Consider the following 22,395-nt stretch of genomic DNA (forward strand, 5'->3'; position numbering starts at 1 on the left):
TGCGAATTGTAGTTCAGCAACAGCTGGGGAGTCAAGATGGCTTACCCTTGTCTTGCTGTTTATCCATGTCTTTTCAAGTTCCCCATTCCCCAAGCCTTATCACATTTACACTGAAATAATTCCCACCAATTTCAATGAAATTTAGTTTTTTTAAAGAAGTGCCTAGGAATAGATTGTAGTCTTAACCTCTGGGCTGCGACCTCTGTATAGATTGTATAATCTATAGATTGTATAATCTGGTTTTGGTTTTTAATAGCAGTATTTTTCCATAGCAGAAATCAGACAGGCAGAACACATTAATGTATAACATTGTTGTACCTTACTAGATTCTGTCACTTTCTAACATTAGAAGTGATGCCAACAGCTTGGCATTATTTCCTCAGTAATTACACATCAATTACATTTCCATTTATGTACTGCGTCCTCCCAATATATCTTCTTCACAATTGCTTGGGAACAGCTCATTTGTTTCCTGCAGTTTAGAATGGAAGCCTGTAGTCCAAGCTGGTTGATAACAGAATAATAGAATGTTAGGGTTGAAAAGGGCCTTGAAGGTTTTTTCATCCAAACTCCCCACTCAGTGCAGCAGAATGCGACAGCAGTTGATAAATCAGCATTGGATCCACTGAAGGCAAAATCTCCCCCCCCCCCGAAGGGTCCAGGTGAGAGAGCCCCTGGAAACAGCACATTCACTCAGTCTCATTCCTCAGAAGAATGGGGCAGCCCCATTCCAGTTGATGGCTGCACCCTCCCATTTAGTCCGGATCGCCATTTCCACAGAAGGGAATCTCTTTTCTGAAGCGCAGTCCTCTTCATAGTGATTTTCTTCCCAATGATGGGAATGAGTGTCTGAAAGAAAGGCAAGACAAGAGCACCAGTATTTGACTGGACAGTGAATTATCTCTCATTTGCTCTGCAGAATTACAGTTTTAACTGGGGCAATACCGTTTTGTGTGTGTGATGTTTGGTTCTGCTTTATTTTCTTATAGTGTTTATGTTTTTGAGACTGTCAGCCATTATGGGACTACAAATTGCAGGAAAAGTGGGCAAACTTCAAAAAACAAAACAAAACCCTCCACCCAAACAACTGTTTAAAAACAATATATAATAAATGTAAAATAGAGGACCCCAGTATTGTCTTCTTGACTCTTCTCAAGCTCTGTCATGTTTTAGCTTTCTGCTTTGTTGCTTTCTTATACTGATGACTACTTTTTAAAAGCACTGTACCCTTTCCCCATGGGTAACAACTTTTTAAAAAGATCATGAACTATACATTCAAGGTATTAGTAGTCCTGATGGGCTTAATTTAGCCAATAACAGCTAGATCAGGCCCCCCTGTGGACTGAAATCATGGTGGGAGGTAGGGTTAAAGCCCCTAGTCCCCTATCACGATACCAATCTGTAGGAGGCCTCCTATTTGGCTGCTATTGGCTAAAAAGAAAACCCAAAGCTATCAGGACTAGCACCACTTGTTCATTTATTTATATATTTACTTGAAATGTTTATACTCCCCCAGACCCCCGGCCCAGCACACTGCTGCTCGGGGTGGCTTACAATAAAAGCATAAAAACATAAAATCCATGATAAAAGAATAAAAATAAAAGACAATAAAACACGACAAACCGTCCTAAAACACAGTGAAAGCCTGAGCAGTGGTGGATTAATGGAGACGGCAGAGGAGGCATTTGCCTACGGCGGCAAAATTCGAGGAGCAGCAAATTTTGCCCCTCCTCAAATTTTGCCACCCCTCTCTGGGGTGGAGTGGGCGAGGAGAAAGTCCCCCCTCTTTTACCTTTTTTTTTTTAAAGGCAAGCCTTTTTTGTTTAAAGAAAAAGGATGGCAAAAGCCTTTTTGCCTATGGGCAGCATAAAGCTTAATCCGCCCCTGAGACCGAGCCGATAATGAAGTCATTCACATGACTGGGCGGGTGGGGTGGCAGGCGGGGTGAGGGGGAGGCTGGTTAAGCTTACCTTCTCCCCAGACAAGCAATGGCCTGTTTCTCGGAGTGCAGACTGCCCCCTCAGACAAGCAGTGCTGTGTACCTGCAGTGCACAGTTCCAGAGGCGAGGATGACATATCCTGGCCTCCTGGGATCCCACGATGCACTGCACGATGCATTGGGGGATTCCCCCAGGAGACAGGCACTCTAGGCGCCCGTCTCTGTCTCCACTGTGAACACACAATCTGCAGTGAACACACAATCCGGGAGCCCGGGTTAAGGGCTCGCTCGAACCGGGATTTTAAATGGGGCTGGGCCCAATCTTGGGGGTTCTCATGCACTGCCTAACCCAGGCTGGGCTTCCCCAGCCTGGGTTAGGCTGTACGAGAGAACAGCCTCAATATAAGACAAGTGGAATGCTAAAACGTAACCAAGGTACCCTGTCACGGTCTGAATGCTCCCATGAGTGAAAGCAAACAGGAAGTACTCCTACCAGGCAGAGGATGTCAGAAAAAACCACTTGGCAGCTGCACTTTGAGGCACCTTCTGCATTGCAGGCATGCTTCCTGTTTGCCTCCACTTATGGCCTACTTGTATATATATATATATTTTTTAAAGTACAAAAAAGGTCATAAGTCTCCAGTGCTCTTTCATCCAAAGGAATCTAAACCAAGTCGCGCTGTCCCTAGAGATGCTCAGTACTTGGGAAAGGGGGCATATGCACTGTGCAGAGTCACTAGCTTCTCTGATTGCAAACTGCTGTGGCTTCCATGCACCAGGTGATGCCAACTGCAAATTGCAATGGCTTTCATGCATCAGGTGATGCCAGATTTTCCCAAGCTGCTTTCTAAAAAATCTGTGCATCGCTCGTCAGCCTGTTCCTTATTCTGCATAGCAGCACGGTACTTTTTTTTTACATTCATTGGCCATTGAGTGCTTAGTACATAAAAGGATTTGGACTCTTAATGGATTATATAGCCTAAAACGACTGGGGTATCCAACCCCCCATTGATAATGCTTTCAGAATTTCCCCCAGGGACCATCTTTCTCTTTAGAAATGTCCTCCTCTCCTAATTGCTAGTCTTCTTTCAAATCCACTCTCCATCAGAGCTGCATTTTGTGTACTGTTTACTGTGACTTGCCTAGGCTTTGGGCATTTTTGTAAGTGTTGCTAAAAACACCTTTTATTCATGAATGCATCACTTCTGAGTGTTGTTAATACAGTATGGGAAGGAGAAGAGAGCCAACTAAAAAACCAAAAGGTGCATGCAAGTCAATATCATCCTTTCATTTGATTTATGGAAAGGAGGAAAGGCATAAAAGTGGATTTAAAGCATCGCTTGTGGAACAGGCCTTGATGGACGGATGAAATTGAAATAATGACAAGGGTATTCATTTAAAGGTTCTCCACCAGAAAATGGATATGCCTACCTATTGTTAGATGCACTGTTGTCTTCTGCGAGGGCCGCCCATTATATAAATACAAATCAAAAAGATGTTCCATTTTCCAGTCAGACAAGAGCAACCTGTTAGTACTGAAAAGAACACTATAGGTCCCATTGATGTTGCACAACCAGATGGGCAATTTAGGAGTCTTCAGCATGCTTCCAACCTAAAGAGAAAGCATGAAATCTATATGCAGTCACATAGAGGGAAGAAGATTTAAAATAAAAATTAAGGATTTTAAAGCACCCTTCAATTTGAGAATTTGAGAAAAAGGGGGCGGGGTTGAGGCTGATTTCTGCAAACAATTGGTGGTGTCACTTGTAAAATATGTACGTACCTTTAGGTCCAAACAATGCTGTTTATTAATTAACAGGTTAACAAACCTGTTATTTTTGTAGCCTACAAAACCCATTTTGTAGGCCTGCAACCAGCACAGCAGTTCAGGAATGCATATTGAACATGCTCAGTAACTGTTGGGGGTTGTAATTTTTAACCCCAGTTAATCAGCAGAGCACTAAAGAAGTTACCTACTGCAGTTACAGAGTAGAATGCAGAGTTTAGTTGTTGCAGGTATTTAGAGAAGACACATGGAGATTCTTGTAGAATAAATACTAAGTATTTATTGGTGAAGTACACTTTGGATAGGAAAGACCTAATCCTTAATCTAAAGAACTACATAATGAATAGGTAGGGAGAGAGAGATTTGTTTCCATCTGCTCTCTAAGAGGAAAGGAAAGGATTCTGAATCTCACAGGAAATACCTGAAGAGTCATATCAGGGGTCATTGAGTAGAGACAGGCAGAACAGCTAGGGAGACCCTTACTCACTATCTCTACTCCCAATGCCCCCCAGTGGTCATTAGGATGGTTAGTGCAAAAGCACTGGAAGTCCATCTCCAACAGTAACCACAATGAACGAGATTACTTCAACAACCTAGAGGCTATACTCCTAAGATATACTTTATCACTTGTGTCACTGTATGGAGATGTGGTCATTCTGGCATTAAATGTTGCCATTTTGATGGAGCTGAGATCCCTCTGGTTCTATTACCCTGTTTCCCTGAAAGTAAGACCTACCCCGAAAGTAAGACCTAGCAGTAATTTCTGATGTACCGCTAATTGCCCTAGTGCATTTCTGGGGGCTAAAATTAATAAAAGACACTGTCTTATTTTCGGGGAAACACGGTATTTGTCTTTCTTTAGGACAATTGTGATGGTGTGCATTATTTTTAGTGTTTGTGAAAGGTTTTATTTATATTGTATGTAATGTTAATGCATAGAACTGGGTGTAAACTGTTATTTTCAGTATGTGCGGGAGGTTAACTGACAGCAGCAGCAGCAGTAGAGACCCTTGCAGGAAGGACAGAGAAACCCTGCTTGGATAAGGCAGCTACAGTGAGAGAGACAGTTAAAAATCAGTTGAAGGACAGTTGGTCAAACAGTGAGGAGGGGAGAAGGTAAGCTAGAGGCTTGGATTAAGAGAGGAGAAGTGAGGGAGAGGCAGAGAGTAAATCTACTCTCTAATAGAGAGCCTATTGCCTGTTCGCAAAAAGACCGGAAAGTCCTGAGAGTGATCAAGTCAGACTGATCAAGCCAGGCAACCAAGCCCTGTGTGGAGAAGAAAAAAAGGAGGAAAGAATCTTAACTGTGTAACTTCTGCGAAATGTTATAAGAATGTTGATGTCACTCTGAAACCACTACACTTGTGTACATCTGAAACCTTGTAACCATCACACTTTTTACAGCCTGTGTTAAAACAATAAGCCTTGATATAATTTCATCAAGGAATATAGTCTGTAAGCAAATGTACAAAAAATAAATAAATAAAAATTCTATGGGATCCATGATGATACAAGAATAAGTGAGGTACCATTCTTTTCCTTAGAGCATGGAGAATCAAGTTTTGGATGTTGATAGCAAACCCTGGCAGATAAACGTTATAGGGGGGAAACAAAATGGTGCACTATCTTGTGGTCTACAGAAAGGCTTTGGAGCCCATCACAATCCAGAACCCGATTTTCTATGCTCTAATGAAAAGAATGGTAACTCACTTATACTTGTACCATCACGAATCTCACTGATATACATTTGCATACAGGGGTTGGCAGCAATTTTGTCCCCCCCCCCCCACCATAAATTTATCTGCTGGAACTGAAGTTCTGAGCAAGATTACAGTCCCCAGAAGCCTGAGCATCCTCCCAGCCGCCACACGAAGTTCCCAGTGTGCACGGCATCACTCCCTGCCCACCTCGCCCAACTCCCGAACATCACTGTGCCGCCCAGTTGCCCCTGCACCAATGCCAGGCGGCCAGTTAAAGGACAACCACCACTAGTGCACTACCTAGGGCAGTTGCCCCATGCTCTGATGCCTCCTAGTGGTGAGGACCAGAAATTTTTTGTCAGAATTTCTGATTTTCTGACTTGCACAGGCCTGTAATTTGTTCACTCTGGGCAAGATCAAGCCAAAGCCTGATTTCAGTGTAACACTGAAGCATGTTCCTGTACTTCCACCATTAAAATCAATAGGATTTTAAAGTCCTTAACTTTGGATAGATCATGGTCATTCATACTATTTCTGCATATATTACCCTAAATATATTTTAGCCCTATTACTTGCCCTGAGACAAAGCCTGCAAAGCCTGTATCATTCTTTTTGCCATCTTACTGTTTCAGAACTTAGCTGAGGCATGTTATTAGAGCAGATTCATTTTTAAACATAGCAAATGAAGCTGAATGTTATATGAATGACACTCCTGTATCCAAAGATACTCTCAAGAGCCATCTGGGGATTTGAGTTTTTGTCTCACCTGTGGGAGTTTGTAATGCTCCACTTCTTCTTTGCTCCAGTGTAAATAGCCCACATCACTGCGGGACAAGATTCCGTGCAGTAACTTTTGCACACTGCCTTCAGTGTCAAGCTTCTGGAACCCATTAAACACATGTGGACTTGCTCTGCCTGTTAGAATGATGTTCAGAATTGCCTAAAGGGGGAAATGACCCAAATCATTCATTCATTCACTCATTTATTCATTTGATTTCTATACTGCCCTTCCAAAAATGGCTCAGGGCGGTTTACATTAAAACAACAAAAAAAAATTAATTAACAATTAAAAACAGGGACTATAAAACACCATAAAACAATTAACAGTTAAATAATTCAAAGGAGTTTAAAAACCCTGGAAAATCAGGTTACAGCAAGTTAAAAACATTTCCAACAAATTAAAAACCCCGGAAGGCCAGGCCAAACAGAAGACCAATGATGAATTCAAATTACAGATTTATGCAAGGAGTACATCCCACAGCCCAAGGGGCAGCTACAGAGAAGGCCTGTCTCTGAGTTGCTACCAGACGTACTGGTGGTAACTGGAGACGGACCTCCTCAGATGATCTTAACCTGTGGTAGGAATCATGCAGAAGAAGGTGTTCTCTAAGGTAACCTGGACCTTAAAGCCATACAGGACTTTAAAGGTAATAACCAGCACTTTGTATTTTGCCCAGAAACATATCGGCAGCCAGTGCAACTGTTTCAAAACAGCATAATATGGTCTCTCCAGGTTGCCCTAGAGACCAATCTGGCTGCCACATTTTGAACTAACTGAAGTTTCTGAACTATGTACAAAGGCAGCCCCACGTAGACCGCATTGCAATAGTCAAGCCTGGAGGTTACTAGCTGATGCACCACTGCTTTGAGGTTGTCCTCTTCAAGGAATGGACGCAGCTGCCGAATCAGCCGAAGTTGATAGAAAGCACTCCTGGCCATAGCCTCCACCTGAGATACCAGGGTGAGGCCTGGGTCTAGGAGTACACCCAAGCTGCGTACCTGCTCCTTCTGAAGGAGTGTAACCCCATCCAGGACAGGAAAATCTAACTCATCCCTCAGATTCTGAACCCTTACAATGAGCAACTCCATCTTGCTTGGATTCAGCTTCAATTTGTTATCCCTCATCCAACCCATTACTGCCTGTAGGCAGACATTTAGGGAATAAATGCTATTTCCTGATGATACAGATGAACACCCAGCACCAAATCTCCTGATGACCTCACCCAGCGGTTTCATATAGATATTAAAAAGCATTGGTGACAGAATGGAGCCCTGAGGGACCGCATATAACAGCTCCCATCTTAAGGAGCAACTGTCACCAAGCTCCACCATCTGGAATTTGCCCTAGAGACAGGAGCAGAACCACTGCAAAGCTGTGCCCCCTATCCCCAACTCTCCCAGGCAATCCAGAAGGATACCATGGTCAAACGCTGTTGAGAGATCCAAAAGAACCAACAGAGTTACACTCCCTCTGTTGATTCCCCGGTAGAGGTCATCCATCATGCCACCAAGGCTGTCTCAACCCCATAGCAAGTTCTAAAACCAGTTTGAAATGGGTCTAGATAATCAGTTTCCTCCAAAACCGCCTGTAGGAAATTGCACTTTCAGGTTTCAGAGCAGAAACCTACCTCTAGAGTTGGCTCCACTTTCTGTTGATCAGGTTTTAGCAAGATCTTTCTGAGAGTGATGCCAAGTTAGATGTGGATATTGAAGTTCTGTTTATTGGAACCCAACATTTCCTTCCCCTAAAAACAGCTGCAGAGGCAGGGTTTGGGACTGGGGCCACAGGGTGAGGCAGTGTCCAACCATTTCCCCCTCCACTGCAGCCCTGATCTGTGTTCCTTGTAATAGGGATTTCCAGATGTTGCTGACTACAACTCCCATCATCCTCAACTGCAGTGGCCTTGGTTGGGGATTATGGGAATTGTAGTCAGCAACGTCTGGGACTCCCTGTTACGGAAACACTGGACCTGATGCAGATGCACCTCCTTCAAAGCTGCTATTGGCCACACAAGAGAAAACTCATAGCTAATAGCAGCTTTTCAGGTGGTGGTAGGGAACTTGGTGTTAGAGAGCTTGGAGAGGAGATTTATTTATCTACCCCAGCTGCAGCAGAAGTGCATGAGTAAGGAGAGCACTTCTAATTAATATTGTCTGGAGACATGGAGTTAAAGTTCTGAATAAAGTAGTTATTCAGGAAATCCATCAGGGAGATAGCTAAGGCCTACATGCCTTGCTGCTAGCTACATACAAGAAGTGGGGAAGGGAGAGGAAATATCTCTCTTCAAGCTCTCTAAAGTTTGGAGCAAGACTATGGTACGGGGGAAATGGTTAGAACTCCCCTCAGGCTCTGGCCCCAATCCCAGGCAGGCCTTCTTCAGTTCTGTGACTGGGGGTCCTGACTCCCCCCTCCACATTAAAGCCAATGTGGAAGGCTCCGGTTTGCTTGTTGGTTTGTTTATCCTACTGTAATACCACCTTTCTGCCTTGACCAAGGCACCCAAAGAGGTTTACAATATTAAAAATAAACACACGTTACATAAGGTTCACAAAGCAGCACTGCCTCAAGCCACTGGTGGTCTTTTCAGGAGCAGAGAGCAAAAGCCCCCTGACCTGGGTTTTGATGAGAGACGTGCAATTGCGGGAGGGGGTATTTACTCCTTCCTTACACCATTTTCCTAATCTAAATTGACCTTCTCAACCTACTGTAAAATCCAGGGGGGGGGGGAAGAAAGGGATGGAACTGGTCCCTGCCTTCTTTGCCCTGTGAATTTAACAGCTTGAATGAAAATCAGAGTCCCCCTATGGCTGCTTTAAAGTGGAGTGAAAAAAAACCCCATGAATACAAATATGACAAATATTTATATACTGCTTTCCAACAAACATTCCCAAAGCGGTTTACATCGATATAAAAAACAAAACAAAAATTTGGGGGACCTCTTGCGTCACCTCTGTTTCAGCCCACAGTCACATCTGTGCATTTTATCTTTTAATTCTGTCTTTACCAGCCTGGCCTTAAGAGCTGATATGTCAGTTAAACAATTTAATTGGGTGGTTCCAGCAGCCATGTCAGGATGTTATGTTGGCTGTGCACTGATGCAAATATTTAGGGTGAAGGCAAGAGGCATGCGGGAAGAACCTGACATCCAACTATCACCAATAACAGTAGCAATTCTAACAACTAATTAGCATTAGCAATGCCAGAGTTAATTAGCCACAAATTAACTGTGGCCAGCCTCCCTCACAGGAATGTACAATGAGGTGGTCCTTGGAAGAACTAAATTGCTTACTTCATAATGTTTAGCATTTGACCACTAAGAAGTGGGACATGATTTTAACATCTCTCTGGTCATACCAGGGATCACCCCTTTTACTATGACACTTTGCTTAAGGCTCTTCACAGCCTGCTGTATTCGTTTACTCTACACTGGGTAAGCTTTTTACTGATTAAGAAGTCAAGAGGCTGATTGTACTTTGGGGATGGACAAACTTATACTACAAAAACATAACTGGTCATGGTTAACAAGTGGTCATGGTTAATAGAGTGGTTCTCAAACTTGGGTCTCCAGAAGTTGTTGGACTATCATGCCTATCATCTCTCTTATACTCAGTGGCCTTCCACATGATCATCTGAGGGTGGTTATGGGAATGGGAAAGCCCTAAGCCTGATGCCACAGATGACCAGAGCCTCCATTTGGCTCTCCTAACCCACCACCTAGACATAGGAACATAGGAAGCTGCCATATACTGAGTCAGACCATTGGTCTATCTAGCTCAGTATTGTCTACACAGACTGGCAGCGGCTTCTCCAAGGTTGCAGGCAGGAATCTCTCTCAGCCCTATCTTGGAGAAGCCAGGGAGGGAACTTGAACCTTCTGCTCTTCCCAGAGCGGCTTCATCCCCTGAGGGGAATATCTTACAGTGCTCACACTTCTAGTCTCCCATTCAGATGCAACCAGGGCAGACCCTGCTTAGCTAAGGGGACAAGTCATGCTTGCTACCACAAGACCAGCTCTCCTCTCCTAACAACTGTGGCTGCTGAGAGCTGGGATGAGGGAAGATCTTCCAAGTATCAGGTGAGACTTCCCACAATGCACCATGCTGCTAGCTAGCTCACAGAATGAAAACCTCAGTTCTATCACAACCACCCTCTGATTGCCCACAGGAGAGAAGGAGGCTGGGCAAGCCCCATTCAAGCCATTTTGAGCAAGCAGTCATAGAGTGTGCTGTGCGGAGTGGCACATTCACAGTTCCCAGGCCCTCTAACTGCACCACTCTCTGACAAACATGGTGGCTGGCAGCCAGGACCAGCAAAAACAGGGGAAAGCAGACACACAATCAACAACCCAAGGTAGGGGGGTTCACTAACTCTTCACTAACCTAGGTTAAGATTTGAGGTTAGAAGCAAGTTACCCAGATTCAGACTACCAGGGCTTGGGCAGTTGGAGCTGGTTCTCATGAGCATGCAACCCTGTGTTATATGCCCCTAACCCAGGTTCTGATGGTCGTGTGAAAAATTCCCCCTCCCCTCTGCCTCGTGCTGCGGGGAGGTCCTTTTCCCCAGCCCAGCTCAGCACGAGGACCAAGAAGGGTCCTGATTGGCTGGCCGGGCTTGGTGGGCGTGGTTTCGGCCGAAAATGGCCGTTCCACGCTCTGAGCCGACCAGTCCTTTTTGGATTGTCCCCTCCCTCCCTTCCCTGGTGCAGAGAGGGTCTAGAGATTGGTCGCCTCTGGGGCCGAGTAGGAATTTTTTGCCCTTAACCGATTGGCCATGGTTGGGGTTTTTTTCGCCTACTCCGTTCTGTATTCAGTGAGTAGTTAGGTTTTAGGTTGGCCACGTTAGCGGTAACAGTGCGGGCTGAGGGGTAAGCAAGGTATAGTATCGGTGAGCACCCTTGGATATTTAAAGGTGGATTGGTTAATCGCTCCTTTGTTGCCTGTGCGGCGCGGGGAGTAATTGATGGCCATGAAACCTGCTCCAGGTCTTCACCATCCTTTGGGCTGCGCGGTCCGGGGGGGTGAATACCTGGAGCTGTCCAGGTCCCCTCTTCTAAGGGGGTGGTTGGCTTTGATGGAATAGGGCAGGGCGTGCCTGCCCCTTTCCAGAGCCAGGGTGTGTCGCCCAAAGTGGCAATGGGTAGGATGAGGGTAATCCTAGCCCTTGCCTAGGAGCCCGCACTGTTTCGTTGGTGATTCATCACCCACTGTTCAGTTCGCCTTTGCTGGTTGTTAATTAATCAATAAAGAGTGGCCCTTTACCCATAAAGAATGTCTAAGTGTCTTCTTGGGCTGGGGTCTGGGGAAAAGCTTAGTGTCAGAAGATCTGTCTAGCTCAGTATTGCCTACTCTGACTAACAGTGGCTCTCCTGGGTTTCAGACATGGATCTTTCTCAGCCCTGACCTGGAGATCCCAGGGAGTGAACATAGGACCTTCTACATGCAGAGCAGATGCTTTACCACTGAGCTATGGCCCCATCCTCAAGGCATTTGAAACCAATCACAACAATATATATATGTTATGCCATGCCACTCTTCTTTCCCCTTTTACTCTAACAGTAAACTGCCCAGAGACATAGGTTTGGGGCGGTATAAAATATGTTAAATAAATAAAATGAATAAATAAAAATAAATAACAGACTGTGCAAAAGTTCTTGGATTTGCACAAGAGACAAGGGCCCTCTTTAGGTATTCCAGCCCAAATGGTCTTCCACAAGACCAGGAGAGCTGGTCTTGTGGTAGCAAGCATGAATTGTCCCCTTTGCTAAGCAGGGTCCATCCTGGTTGCATCTGAATGGGAGGCCACATGTGAGCACTGTAAGGTATTCCCCTCAGGGAATGGAGCCGCTCTGGGAAGAGCATCTACATCCTTGCATGTAGAAGGTTCCAAGTTCCCCCCCTTGCAAGTCCAGATAGGGCTGAAAAAGACTCCTGCCTGCAACCTTGGAGAAGCCGCTGCCAGTCTGTGTAGACAATGCTGAGCTTGTTGGACCAATGGTCTGACTTGGTATATGGCAGCTGCCTGTGTTCCTATGTTCCACAGTGGAGAGGGAGATGGGATTGCTCTGGTGACCTATGCCCTTGCGTTGATGATGTGCCATCTAACCATACCCTGGCTCTCTCTGCATTCAGTGCTAGTCTGAAGAGGAAAGTGCTGAATTCAGGAAGAATTTATCCCCACATTCTAGGATCTTGGCCTGCCAGAATAATATATGTGGCGGCCAGAATAATATATGTGGCGGCCAGAATAATATATGCACAGAAATGGAAGAGCAATGAACTGCCTTCAAAACAAGATTGGCTGATAAAAATTTTGGAATATGCGGAGATGGCAAAACTTACAGTATTGATAAGAGACCAAAATTTAGAATGTTTCAAAGATTTGAAACCATTTTTAATGTATTTAAAGAACTATTTTCCTAATATTGATTTTACAACAGGGTTTGAAATTTAGTAATATTAGCAGGTTGGGTAGATCAAAATTGTGTTTGTAAGGTTTAAATCTATGTTTTGAATTATCATTATAGCAAGAGTTAATTTTATAGTTGGTGATTCACGAGGAGGTGTGAGCGGGAAGTCCATGTTTGTTTAATGTGTTATAAATGATTATTGTTAAAATTAATAAAAATTTAATTTTTTAAAAAAAAGGATCTTGGCCTGCCAGGAAACTGGTAAGAACTGTGTGTGAGCATGGAGTGTTTCAGTACAAAGGTCTGGCTAGCTAGAATACTCCTATTCCCCCTTTCTCCACACTCAGGCTGAACACGGGGATAATGTCTGTGGAGATCTAACCTCACTCAGAAATAGACTTTCCAAAAACATTCAAGTATTGCAAATCCCTGAAAACTGATGGGTTCTTCAAATATGTTCATTCCATTGGCATTACTTGTGAATGACTGGGAGCCTTTGAGTAAACCAGCATCATGCATGAGAAAAGCATTGAAAGGAAATAAAACCCCATCCACAAACCTACTTGTCTACAGCTGAAATTTCCAAGCCTGCACTGTAACAGATGAGTTGTTGTGAAGTCGAGGTCTTTCTGAAGCCTATCAAACAGAACCAAACACAAACAAAATATTACTGTCTGTAGTTTGATGTCAATGTGTTAGCCATCGCTAGCCTACATGCCAGAAATCCTGAGCCAAGTTCTAGGCTTTTTATGGGGAAAAGCCATCTTATGAAAAGGCCTATATTTTCAGGGATGGAACAGCACCAGAATATGCTGCACTGAGTTGTTTGGGAACAGTAAGATAATGGATGACATTTTCAGCTCATAGGATGTCTCTAATTCATAGAAGCTGAGGGTTTCAAAGGAAAGTGCATTACATATCATTTTGCTGGGAAAAGGCTGGTACTGAAGGATGGTTTTTAAAAACTCCTAATAATTAAAGTTCAGCTGTATATGTGTGCACTGTATGAATGAGTACCCAACTGCTGATGTGGCTATGAAGCAATAGCCAGCTCTTCCAGCACCTGTCATCTAAACGTAACAGCTACTGGGGACTGTCATTAGTGATTTCTTCCATAAAGGCTCCAGAAGGGAAGGATGATGCCAGGCTCACCTAAAGAGGTTATCTGAATTCTTTTTGGTCTTTTAAAAAAATTAGAAATGATATAAACATACAACCAAACATACGAAGCTGAACATGCAGTTTATAAAACAGTAAAGAGTCTTGTGGCACTTGCTTCAGCAGTCTAACAAGACTACCCCCTGACAGTTTATAAAGTTAAATATGGAGGCTATTCCCACGATCAGCCGAAATTGGGCTAGGGGAGCCTAGCCCGATTTTGTCTGATCATGGGAGCCACCGGGTTGGCAGGTGGGTCCGGTTGCCTCCCAGCGGTTAACCCACCAAACAACCCCTCCCCTTAAACTGGGTTTACGGAGTGACCGCTCCACAAACCTGTTTTTTTTAAATCTTGAGTAGCTGCGGCGTGGCTCTGCGCCACAGCTACTCATGAGTAGACCCCCGGAGGGGAGGCGGAAAGCTGCCTCCCGACTCTGTGGGTTTCTCCAGTATGCCCTGCGCGCTTGCGCTTGCGCAGGGCATATTGAAGCTTCCGGGGGCCACGCGGCCCCCGATCCTCCTAGCCCCCTCCGGCTCTGTCACGGAGCCGGCAGTCGTGTGGGCGGCCGCTGCGGCCGCCCAGAGCAGACTGGCTAGTCATCTGTGAGGAGAGTGGGCTTAGCCCGCTCTCCTCGCAAACCCCATAGAGGCTCTTCTCCATGATCGTGAGAAAAGCCTCATGTTATTCTAGTTATAGTTAAGTTAATTATTAAAGTTAAATATGTTAATAGTTAAATATGTTAAATATGTTAAATATTTTAAAGTTAATAGTTAAATACGTTAATAGTTATAGGACAAATATAAAAAGTAAGACTGACTGAGATTTTTAAAGTTGTGAATAAAAGAGAACATTGCCTAAATTGGGTGGCTGTCATCCTAACAAAGTGCTTGTGCTTCTAGGGCAGGGGTGTCAAACTTCAGCCCTCCAGCTATTGTTGGCTAACAACTCCCATCATCCCTACTCATGGTGGCCAGTAGCATGGGTTGATGGGAGTTGTAGGCCAACACCTGCAGGAGGGCCACAGTTTGACACCCCTAGTCTAGGGGCTGTACGGGGTGCGACAGAAGCCCTCACACAACTCCCCCTGCCGCCCAGCACAAGCACTGTTGCGCAAGAGCCTTTAGTGCTCAAAGAGCTCTGGAAGGTCTCTGCAAGAGTGGAAACACTCAAACCACTGTTAATTACCATCAGAACCAGGTGCGGAGCCAGCCAAACGGCAGCCTGGGTCAGACCCTGCCTGGAGGCCCCTCTAGTGACATCCCGTGTGTGTGATATCATGTGCATGGGGTGTGGCTCGGGCTCCTGAAGAGCCCCGGTCATGTGCAAAGGGGGCATGGCCTTGAGCTCTGGAGCGCCTGAGCTCTCCCCTGTCATTTCAGGCAGCACTTGCTGCCTGAAAGCATCTATTTCCACTTTTCTCCCTCACTGGAGGGAGAGACAGGGAAATAGATGCTTTCAGGCAGCAAACGCTGCCTGAAAAGGACAAGGGAGCACTCGCTCAGGGCTCTCAGTAGCCCAGGCATGGGAGGTAGTGGGGGGAGTTCTCTCGGGTCTCTTCTGAAGCCCGAGCCATACACCCCTGTGGGCTTCAGCGGCCCTTTCCACTGGCGGCCCAGGTTCTTTGAACCCGTTCGCACAATGGTGACTCCACCCCTGATCAGAATATCACACCATGGGTGAGTTTTACACTTGGACTTGGCCTATGTGGAGTTGGACTTGGAAATGTATTTGGTTTCTTATTCTTCAGTGTTCCATTGGATTTTCTTTCATCGTGTCACGTTCCTGTTATCTGCAAGAGCCTTCTCCAGAAATAAGAAAACATTACAAATGTCCAGTTAGCATGTTCAAACCATTCCATGGTTTCCCCTTATGTTTTGATTAGTATGCTGGCGAATCATTTTCTTCCTTTGAATGTTTTTTCTTCAGTAAAACTTTGATAAGATGCCATTTTAAGGTGAACAAACTGCTTTGTTGCTGAACTTAAATCTAAGTATTAATAAAGAAAAAATAATGTTTTACCTTTCAAATGTTCTTGAGAAAAGTAAACTATATAGGAATAAGATGACCCCATGACTTCCTTCACAGTTCAACTGATGAAAATAAAAGAATTATGAATATTGCTCAGCCTTTTGTTGACATAATGCTTACGCTGCACCTCTTTGTAAAATTTAGCTGAAAAAAGGTCGTGCTAAATATAGAAAGTAATCCTAATCGCTGTGGAAGTTTTAATAGCCAAAAGGTAGGATTTTATAATATTGCTTTTATTAGCAATATTTTATTTATATAATAATAAATTATATAATGAAGATAATGAAGAAAATAGGGAGGGGTGGAGCTGGGGGACCCTCAGGAGCTGGGCCCCCCAGGGTTCTTTGAACTCACCTGCTCAATTATAGCTACACCCCTGCCTGCGCTATAGATTCCCACTGTTGAATATCTTTTCTTTTTACCAGTTCTCCTTCATTTTGGTGCTATTGTCCATATTAGGGAGGGCCACAGCTCTGCAGCAGAGCACCTGAAGAACGTCCTGCTATCAATCCCCAAAGAATCTAAAGTAGCTGTAGCTAATGTTTGCAATGGTCTGATTCTTCCTGCTTGATGGGAGGTAAATGGCCTGAGGGAGGCACTGCAGTGGAAAGGGAGGGAGGGAGGGTTAAGCATCTTCTATCCCCTGCTGCTTCTCCCTTCAAAATGCCCCTCTCTCTAACCCCATTCAGATGTTTGAAAAAGAAACTTCGCTCAGAGTTACAGTGCCTAAATGTGGGTAGGAAGTCCCGCCCCAGGCTGTCACTCACTCTCTCCACCACGTCCTTCACAATTACAGAGCTGTTTGTGTGAAAGAAGTACCAGAGCCATGATGGCCAGCACGTCTGTGATCAACTACCTGGAGTACTCCAGGTTGCTGATCGCGGAATGCCGGGCCCGCCATAACAGTTTTGGCCCTTCTCCCTTCACACAAACAGCTCTGATATTTTTCAAATCTCTGAATGGGGCTAGAGTATTCCTGTTATTTGGCAAACACAGGGATAGAAACCCATGCTTACAGACTTAACATAATTCCACCTTTAGGTATAGCTAAAAGCAACCCAAAACTAGGCAACAACAAAAATTTGAAAAGAAACTGCATATCTTTCACTTACACAATGTATGTGATCACAGAGAAATTGCTCAGTAGTTTCTTTCTCAAAAAAGTCAAACAGCTGAACCTGAAAATTAACATTAAGAAGTTCATGAACTTTAGAATGAAATATTAGAAAATGGGTCATCCGAAGGACTAATTAACTTATTCCACTTGACTGCAGGCAGTCACTGTCTATTCCAAACTTCTGTTTTGCTCTGAACATACTGTTATGAATACGAGTTTTGTGAACAAAGATCTTGCTGATTCTGGGGTCCATCTCTTTCAGTTCAGGCTTGTGTAGTATACAATAGGGGTGTGCAATTCGGATTTTCGGTGTTTCGATTCAGATCCGAACTGAAACACCCCTGTTCTGTTCTGTATCTGAATATGGCCCATCCGAATCACCCCTGATTCGATTCAGATCCGAATTAATCCGAATCCGAATCGATTCGGATTAAAAAGCAAATGAGATTTTCAATGAGACACCATGAATCCACTCTTATTTGCTATCATAGAATCCACACTCAGAACACCTCAGAAACAACAGAACCAAGTACCCCATGGGGGTGGTTGGCACCCTATGTGCACTACACCACCACTCGCTCTGGGCCACCCCAGCACCCCGCAAGTGCACTTATGGGGCTGCTGAAAGCTCCATTATTATACCTTATGAGGAAAAACCTTAAAGACACGTAAACTTCAACAATTCACCAAAAATCAGCCCTCTGCACAAATCCTTTGAAAAAATTCAGGTAGCTTCCTTGCCCCTACCTGGCACTACCACCAACCCCACACCAGTCTAGGCCACCCCTTTCCCCCCGAAGTGAAGCGATACACCCTCCAATATACCTAATGGGGGAAAACCTTAAAGACGCATAAACTTCAACAATTCACCAAAAATCAGCCCTTTGCCCAATCACTCTGCAATTGGGGTGGTAGCCTCCACCCATTAGGCACTACCACCCCACCCCACTCTTTTGGCCCAGATCCCACGTTATGCCCCCAATCTGCCCCAAAGACACTAAAACTTCAAAAATTCACCAAAAATCAGCCCTTTGCCCAATCCCTCTGCAATTGGGGTGGCAGCCTCCACCCATTAGGCACTACCACCCCACCCCACTATTTTGCCCCTGGGACCCGAAATTCGAGTAGAAGAATTTCAGACCTTTTTGCATTGAAGTCAATGGGAGGCAAAAAGGCAGGAAATTCAAATAGACATCAAAATCCGAAAATCTGAATATTCGGAAATTGGCTGTTTTGGGTACAGATCGTTCTGTGCCCGAAACATTTCGCACATCCCTAGTATACAAGGTTTTCCAGATGGCACACAGAAGGTAATGGTTGAGCTACTGCATATGTTCTTTCTTGGACTCCATATCTGGGATGAATTTGCAGGCTCAGGGAGTTCTCTCCCTGAGCCTGCAGATTTGAATGTATGCAAGCCCAGAACCCATTCTCACTGTTGTGGTACTGTATGATCACTGATCATTGAGTGAAACCTCTGATCAGGTCCCAAGGCTGCAATCCTATGCATGCTTACTGGGACTTGAGCACAGTGGAACTTCTGAGTAAACATGCATAGGATTGTGAGGGTAATACTCTTCTAGAATTTCTTGCCAGCTGTCCCTTTCTGGTGCATATCAGCTGCCTGGAATCTTAATTCTCCCTCCGCTTAATCTGCCAAATGAGCAATTATACTTCAGAGACATTGGGCAATATCCAGACTAGTTAATTATGAATGAATAAGCACCACTGGCATCAATGACACAAGTTATTCATGATAACTTAATTCCTAGTTAGTTAGTTAGTTAGTTAGTTAATTTGTCGTATTTGTATACTGCCCTATATAGAATCTCAGAGCGGATTATTGTAATTAATTACAATTAATTAATTAATTAATTAATTAATAATAAATTAAATTGTAATTAATTACAATTTAATTAAACAGCAACTAAAACCTAAACATCATATAAAACAGATTAAAATTACCAAAGCAAACATTAGAACTTTAAAACATCAGTGCAACATAGTCCTGACTAATTTAGCCTGAATGTTGCCTATTTGTTTGTTGGTTAATAATGAAAAAAAGAGTTCTTACTCTTTCAGTAAAATGATCCACTTTGTAGTCCATACTTGGAGTAAAATAAGTATCACTGGTGATGAGACAGACAGTAGCCTTCTGACCTTCTCCTGCTGTCCACAGAATATCTGCCACAGCTGCTGCAAGGGCCTTTTCTTGTTCTTTTTGGCTTATTTCACATAAACTGCAAAGCCAGATACAAAAATTGTTTTGTAAACCACCCAGAGAACTTGCATTTTGGGTGGCATTAAAATGTATTAAATCAATCAATCAATCAATCAAACAAACAAACAAACAAAGCAACAACAATGGCAAACCAACACACCACAACACAACTCCTTGGCTTTCAGTCTCAGAAGGCACACTGGATTTATTAGCTGTAGCTGGATTGAGCTACAACCAGCATATGGACTTGGTACTGTTCATGGAACCCACAACTCTATAGAACATAAGTAAACAGTCCATTTATGATTTCCTTGGATTCACTCTTACCCGTACCTTTGAAGGTGAATGTTTTCCTGTTTGTTCTGTACAAACAATAAGTATTTAATGATGTTCACCTGAACGGCCATCTGGACTGCTGTTGCTCCTCCCTGAAAGAAAGCATTAACGGACTGTATGTAAATTGGGCTGTACATTTTTCTGTGTAGTTCCTTAAATTCAGAGTAGTGGTGACCTACATCACATATAGAAGAGACCCAGGCGCATAGGGAGGCTGGTGGTGGCCCATGTGCTGCTGCTGCCACAGCCCCCTGGCCCTGCCTCCCACATCTGATGCCAGACGCAGGGGCCCAACTAGCCATGCCCCCACATCTGACATCAGATGCGGGGGCATGGTCTCCCTCCCAAACGGGACCGCGTGGCCCCATTTGGAAGGGAGATCGATCGGTACCACTGCATTAGCAGCGAGACCAAGAGCGGCTCTCCCTGCCTTTAAGGCAGGGAGAGTCACTCTGGCCTTTTGGCCTTCTGGCCAAAATAATGCCCCCCCTGCATCTGACGTCAGTCGTGGGAGACCTGTTTGGGGCCGTGCTCGCTGCCCCTGATTGGCGGTGGCCTGGGTTCTTTGAACGCATTCACCTAATGGTGGCTCCACCCCTGAAAAGACCAAGGAATCTGATTTAATTCAGACCTGAAGCCACCCTCTGTTTCAGCCAATATGCTCTCATAGAAAATGTTCAGGAATCTATAGGATATTTCCTTTGGGTACTGTTGCCAGGAGGCTTTTCACACATGGCTCTATTCCTCTGCATATCTGAAGAGCGAATCTGTTTTGCAGTGGTTTTGAGGCATTTTAATTCGAGGGTTTAGATGGACCATTTGCACAGCCATCAGCACCTCCTTCGCATAGCCATCAGCACCTCCACCAACACTTTCGAAGAAAGCAGAAGCCCCCCGGAGTTTTTTTCAAAAGCTGCTGGAAATGGAGGATTTTTTTACCCTGGACATATAATGGGCTAAGCCAAAATTTGCAGCCTCCATTCAGGGAGAATCAAAGTCCTGTCTGTCCTGGTCCCTGATAGGCCACAGGGAGGTCGGGTTAAATCCAGCGAATATGTGGACTTGCACACTCCAATCAGGATTGGGTTCAGGGGGGAAGCCCTGTCCGTAAAACCTCCAGGTAGTTTTAATGTAAACTGCCCTGAGCCTTTTGGAAGGGCGGTATAAAAGTTTTCATAATAATAAAAAATAAATAATAGTGGAGGGGGCCGCTGTGGCAAGACTTCTGAGAAGGCTGAAATGGGACTCTCTAGCTGGTCACGGCAATGATCAAAGTGTATCGCTGCTGCTACAAGCAACTGGAGGCTTCTGTACATGCGAGGGCTGATCCTCATACTTGACCCAGCTTTGTCAGGAACCCATGGGACTGACTGGGAGCAATCAGATCTGTATGTGGCTCTAGTCTGGAACATCCCCTGGGCAGTGAAGAGTTTTCTGGAACGGCTCTGTCCACCTTGCCTGGCCATTGGGCCCTCCTAAGCAGTAATAACTATCCAAGGCTTCCTATTTTGGCCGAGACTTTGCCTGGCAGCCACTTTCATGGCTTTGTTTTGTTTGGGTTTGTTCCTCCAGCTGCTTTCCTGGCTTTGTTTTGTTTGGGGTTTGAACCTTCTGATTCCCCAAGCTCCTCTTTGACAGCTGCCCTCAGCCTAGCTCTTACACACTCTTGCATTCCTCTAGGAATATCCAGATGTTTTCAAGGTCTGCCCCAGGGCTCTCAAATGGGCCCCCAGATGTTGTTGGACTTCAGCTCCTATCACCCTCAGCCAGAATGGCAAAGGCCTTTATGAGGGAAAGATGGAGGGCCCCTGGTCTACCCTAATATGGTATATAACTCCTCAGATGAGAATTTGCTCTACAAGAAGTCATTTTCATCCTCACAATTCTGTGAAGGAAGTTATTCTAGTTCCCATTTTACACTGGGGGAACTGAGCCAGTGATTTTGGATTGAACCATCTAGTGAGTGCACAGCTGAGCCAGAATTAGGCTGAATCAGAGAATGATGGCTGGCAGAGATACTACCTTATCGGTCTCAAGTGCATAGGCCAGGTCAGCATGTGGCTCATGGAATCTGAAATAGGATCTTTTCCATTCATAGCTGAAGACATGGTATGTGCTTCCAAATAGCATCCTCCGTAGTCCCTTAAAGTGAAAAGAATAACAGTCATTTCTTACAATAGAGATATTTTGGGTTTCTTGGGAATGAATCTATATTTCACTAAAATGATCACAGAGTTGGACCATCCTGCCTATAGGGAGAAACTAAAGCATTTGCAACTTTTTAGCTTAGAACAAAATATGACTACAGGTGGACCTTGCTATTCGCCGGGGTTCCGTTCCCGGCTGCAGCTGCAGATATAGAAACTGCAAATATTGAATCATTGGGGCTATGGGATTGCGGGGGTTAGGTTCCTGGCTGGCCAAAAATGGCCGAAAATCGGCAGATTTTCAGGCAGAAACATGGGGGGAGCTTCATACACTGCTTTGCTGCTCCCCCTGAGTCATGTCCTGGAATGCCCCCCAATTGGCAAAAATGCTGCTTTTTTCTTTCTTTTTTATTAAATGGTGCAATTTTGTGGCTCCAATGAACAAAATGGCAGACAGAAATTACCTCCGCGGCCACCCTGACCCACAGATACGTGAGGTCAATGTGTTTTTTTCTCTTTTCTCCCAGCGTATGCCGAGGTCAGGTGTCTTTTACCCGACCATGGATATGCGAATATGCAGATACCGAATCCATGGATAACAAGGTTCTCCTGTATAGGGGGACATAATATAATGGCCAAACTTCCCTAAATGTGTTCCCTAAATGATAAGCTTTATAAACTTATGCATAGTGTGGAAAAGGTAGAGGAAAGTTCTTATTCCTTCTTTTAATACTAGAACGTGGGGTGATTCAATGAAACTGACTGGCAGTAAATC

General features: G+C 44.5%; 1 protein-coding gene across 5 annotated transcripts in view; it reads right to left on the minus strand.

Annotated features, from left to right (window-relative positions):
* Positions 1-241: 241 nt before the first annotated feature.
* The window catches only part of MINDY4B (MINDY family member 4B), a 28,305-nt gene continuing 6,151 nt past the window's right edge, over positions 242-22,395 (minus strand). For all 5 annotated transcript variants that reach the window (XM_053310861.1, XM_053310864.1, XM_053310865.1 and 2 more), the window contains exons 5-13: positions 21,496-21,615; positions 19,471-19,565; positions 18,991-19,156; positions 16,912-16,977; positions 15,791-15,861; positions 13,176-13,248; positions 6,192-6,365; positions 3,371-3,551; positions 242-849 (exon numbers count right to left, since the gene is read on the minus strand). In XM_053310861.1, the coding sequence (XP_053166836.1) occupies positions 707-849; positions 3,371-3,551; positions 6,192-6,365; positions 13,176-13,248; positions 15,791-15,861; positions 16,912-16,977; positions 18,991-19,156; positions 19,471-19,565; positions 21,496-21,615 (1,089 nt within the window). In that variant the 3' untranslated portion in view covers positions 242-706. The remainder of the gene's footprint in view (positions 850-3,370; positions 3,552-6,191; positions 6,366-13,175; positions 13,249-15,790; positions 15,862-16,911; positions 16,978-18,990; positions 19,157-19,470; positions 19,566-21,495; positions 21,616-22,395) is intronic.

Source organism: Hemicordylus capensis, chromosome 3 (assembly GCF_027244095.1).
Source record: "Hemicordylus capensis ecotype Gifberg chromosome 3, rHemCap1.1.pri, whole genome shotgun sequence".
Lineage (NCBI taxonomy): Eukaryota > Metazoa > Chordata > Lepidosauria > Squamata > Cordylidae > Hemicordylus > Hemicordylus capensis.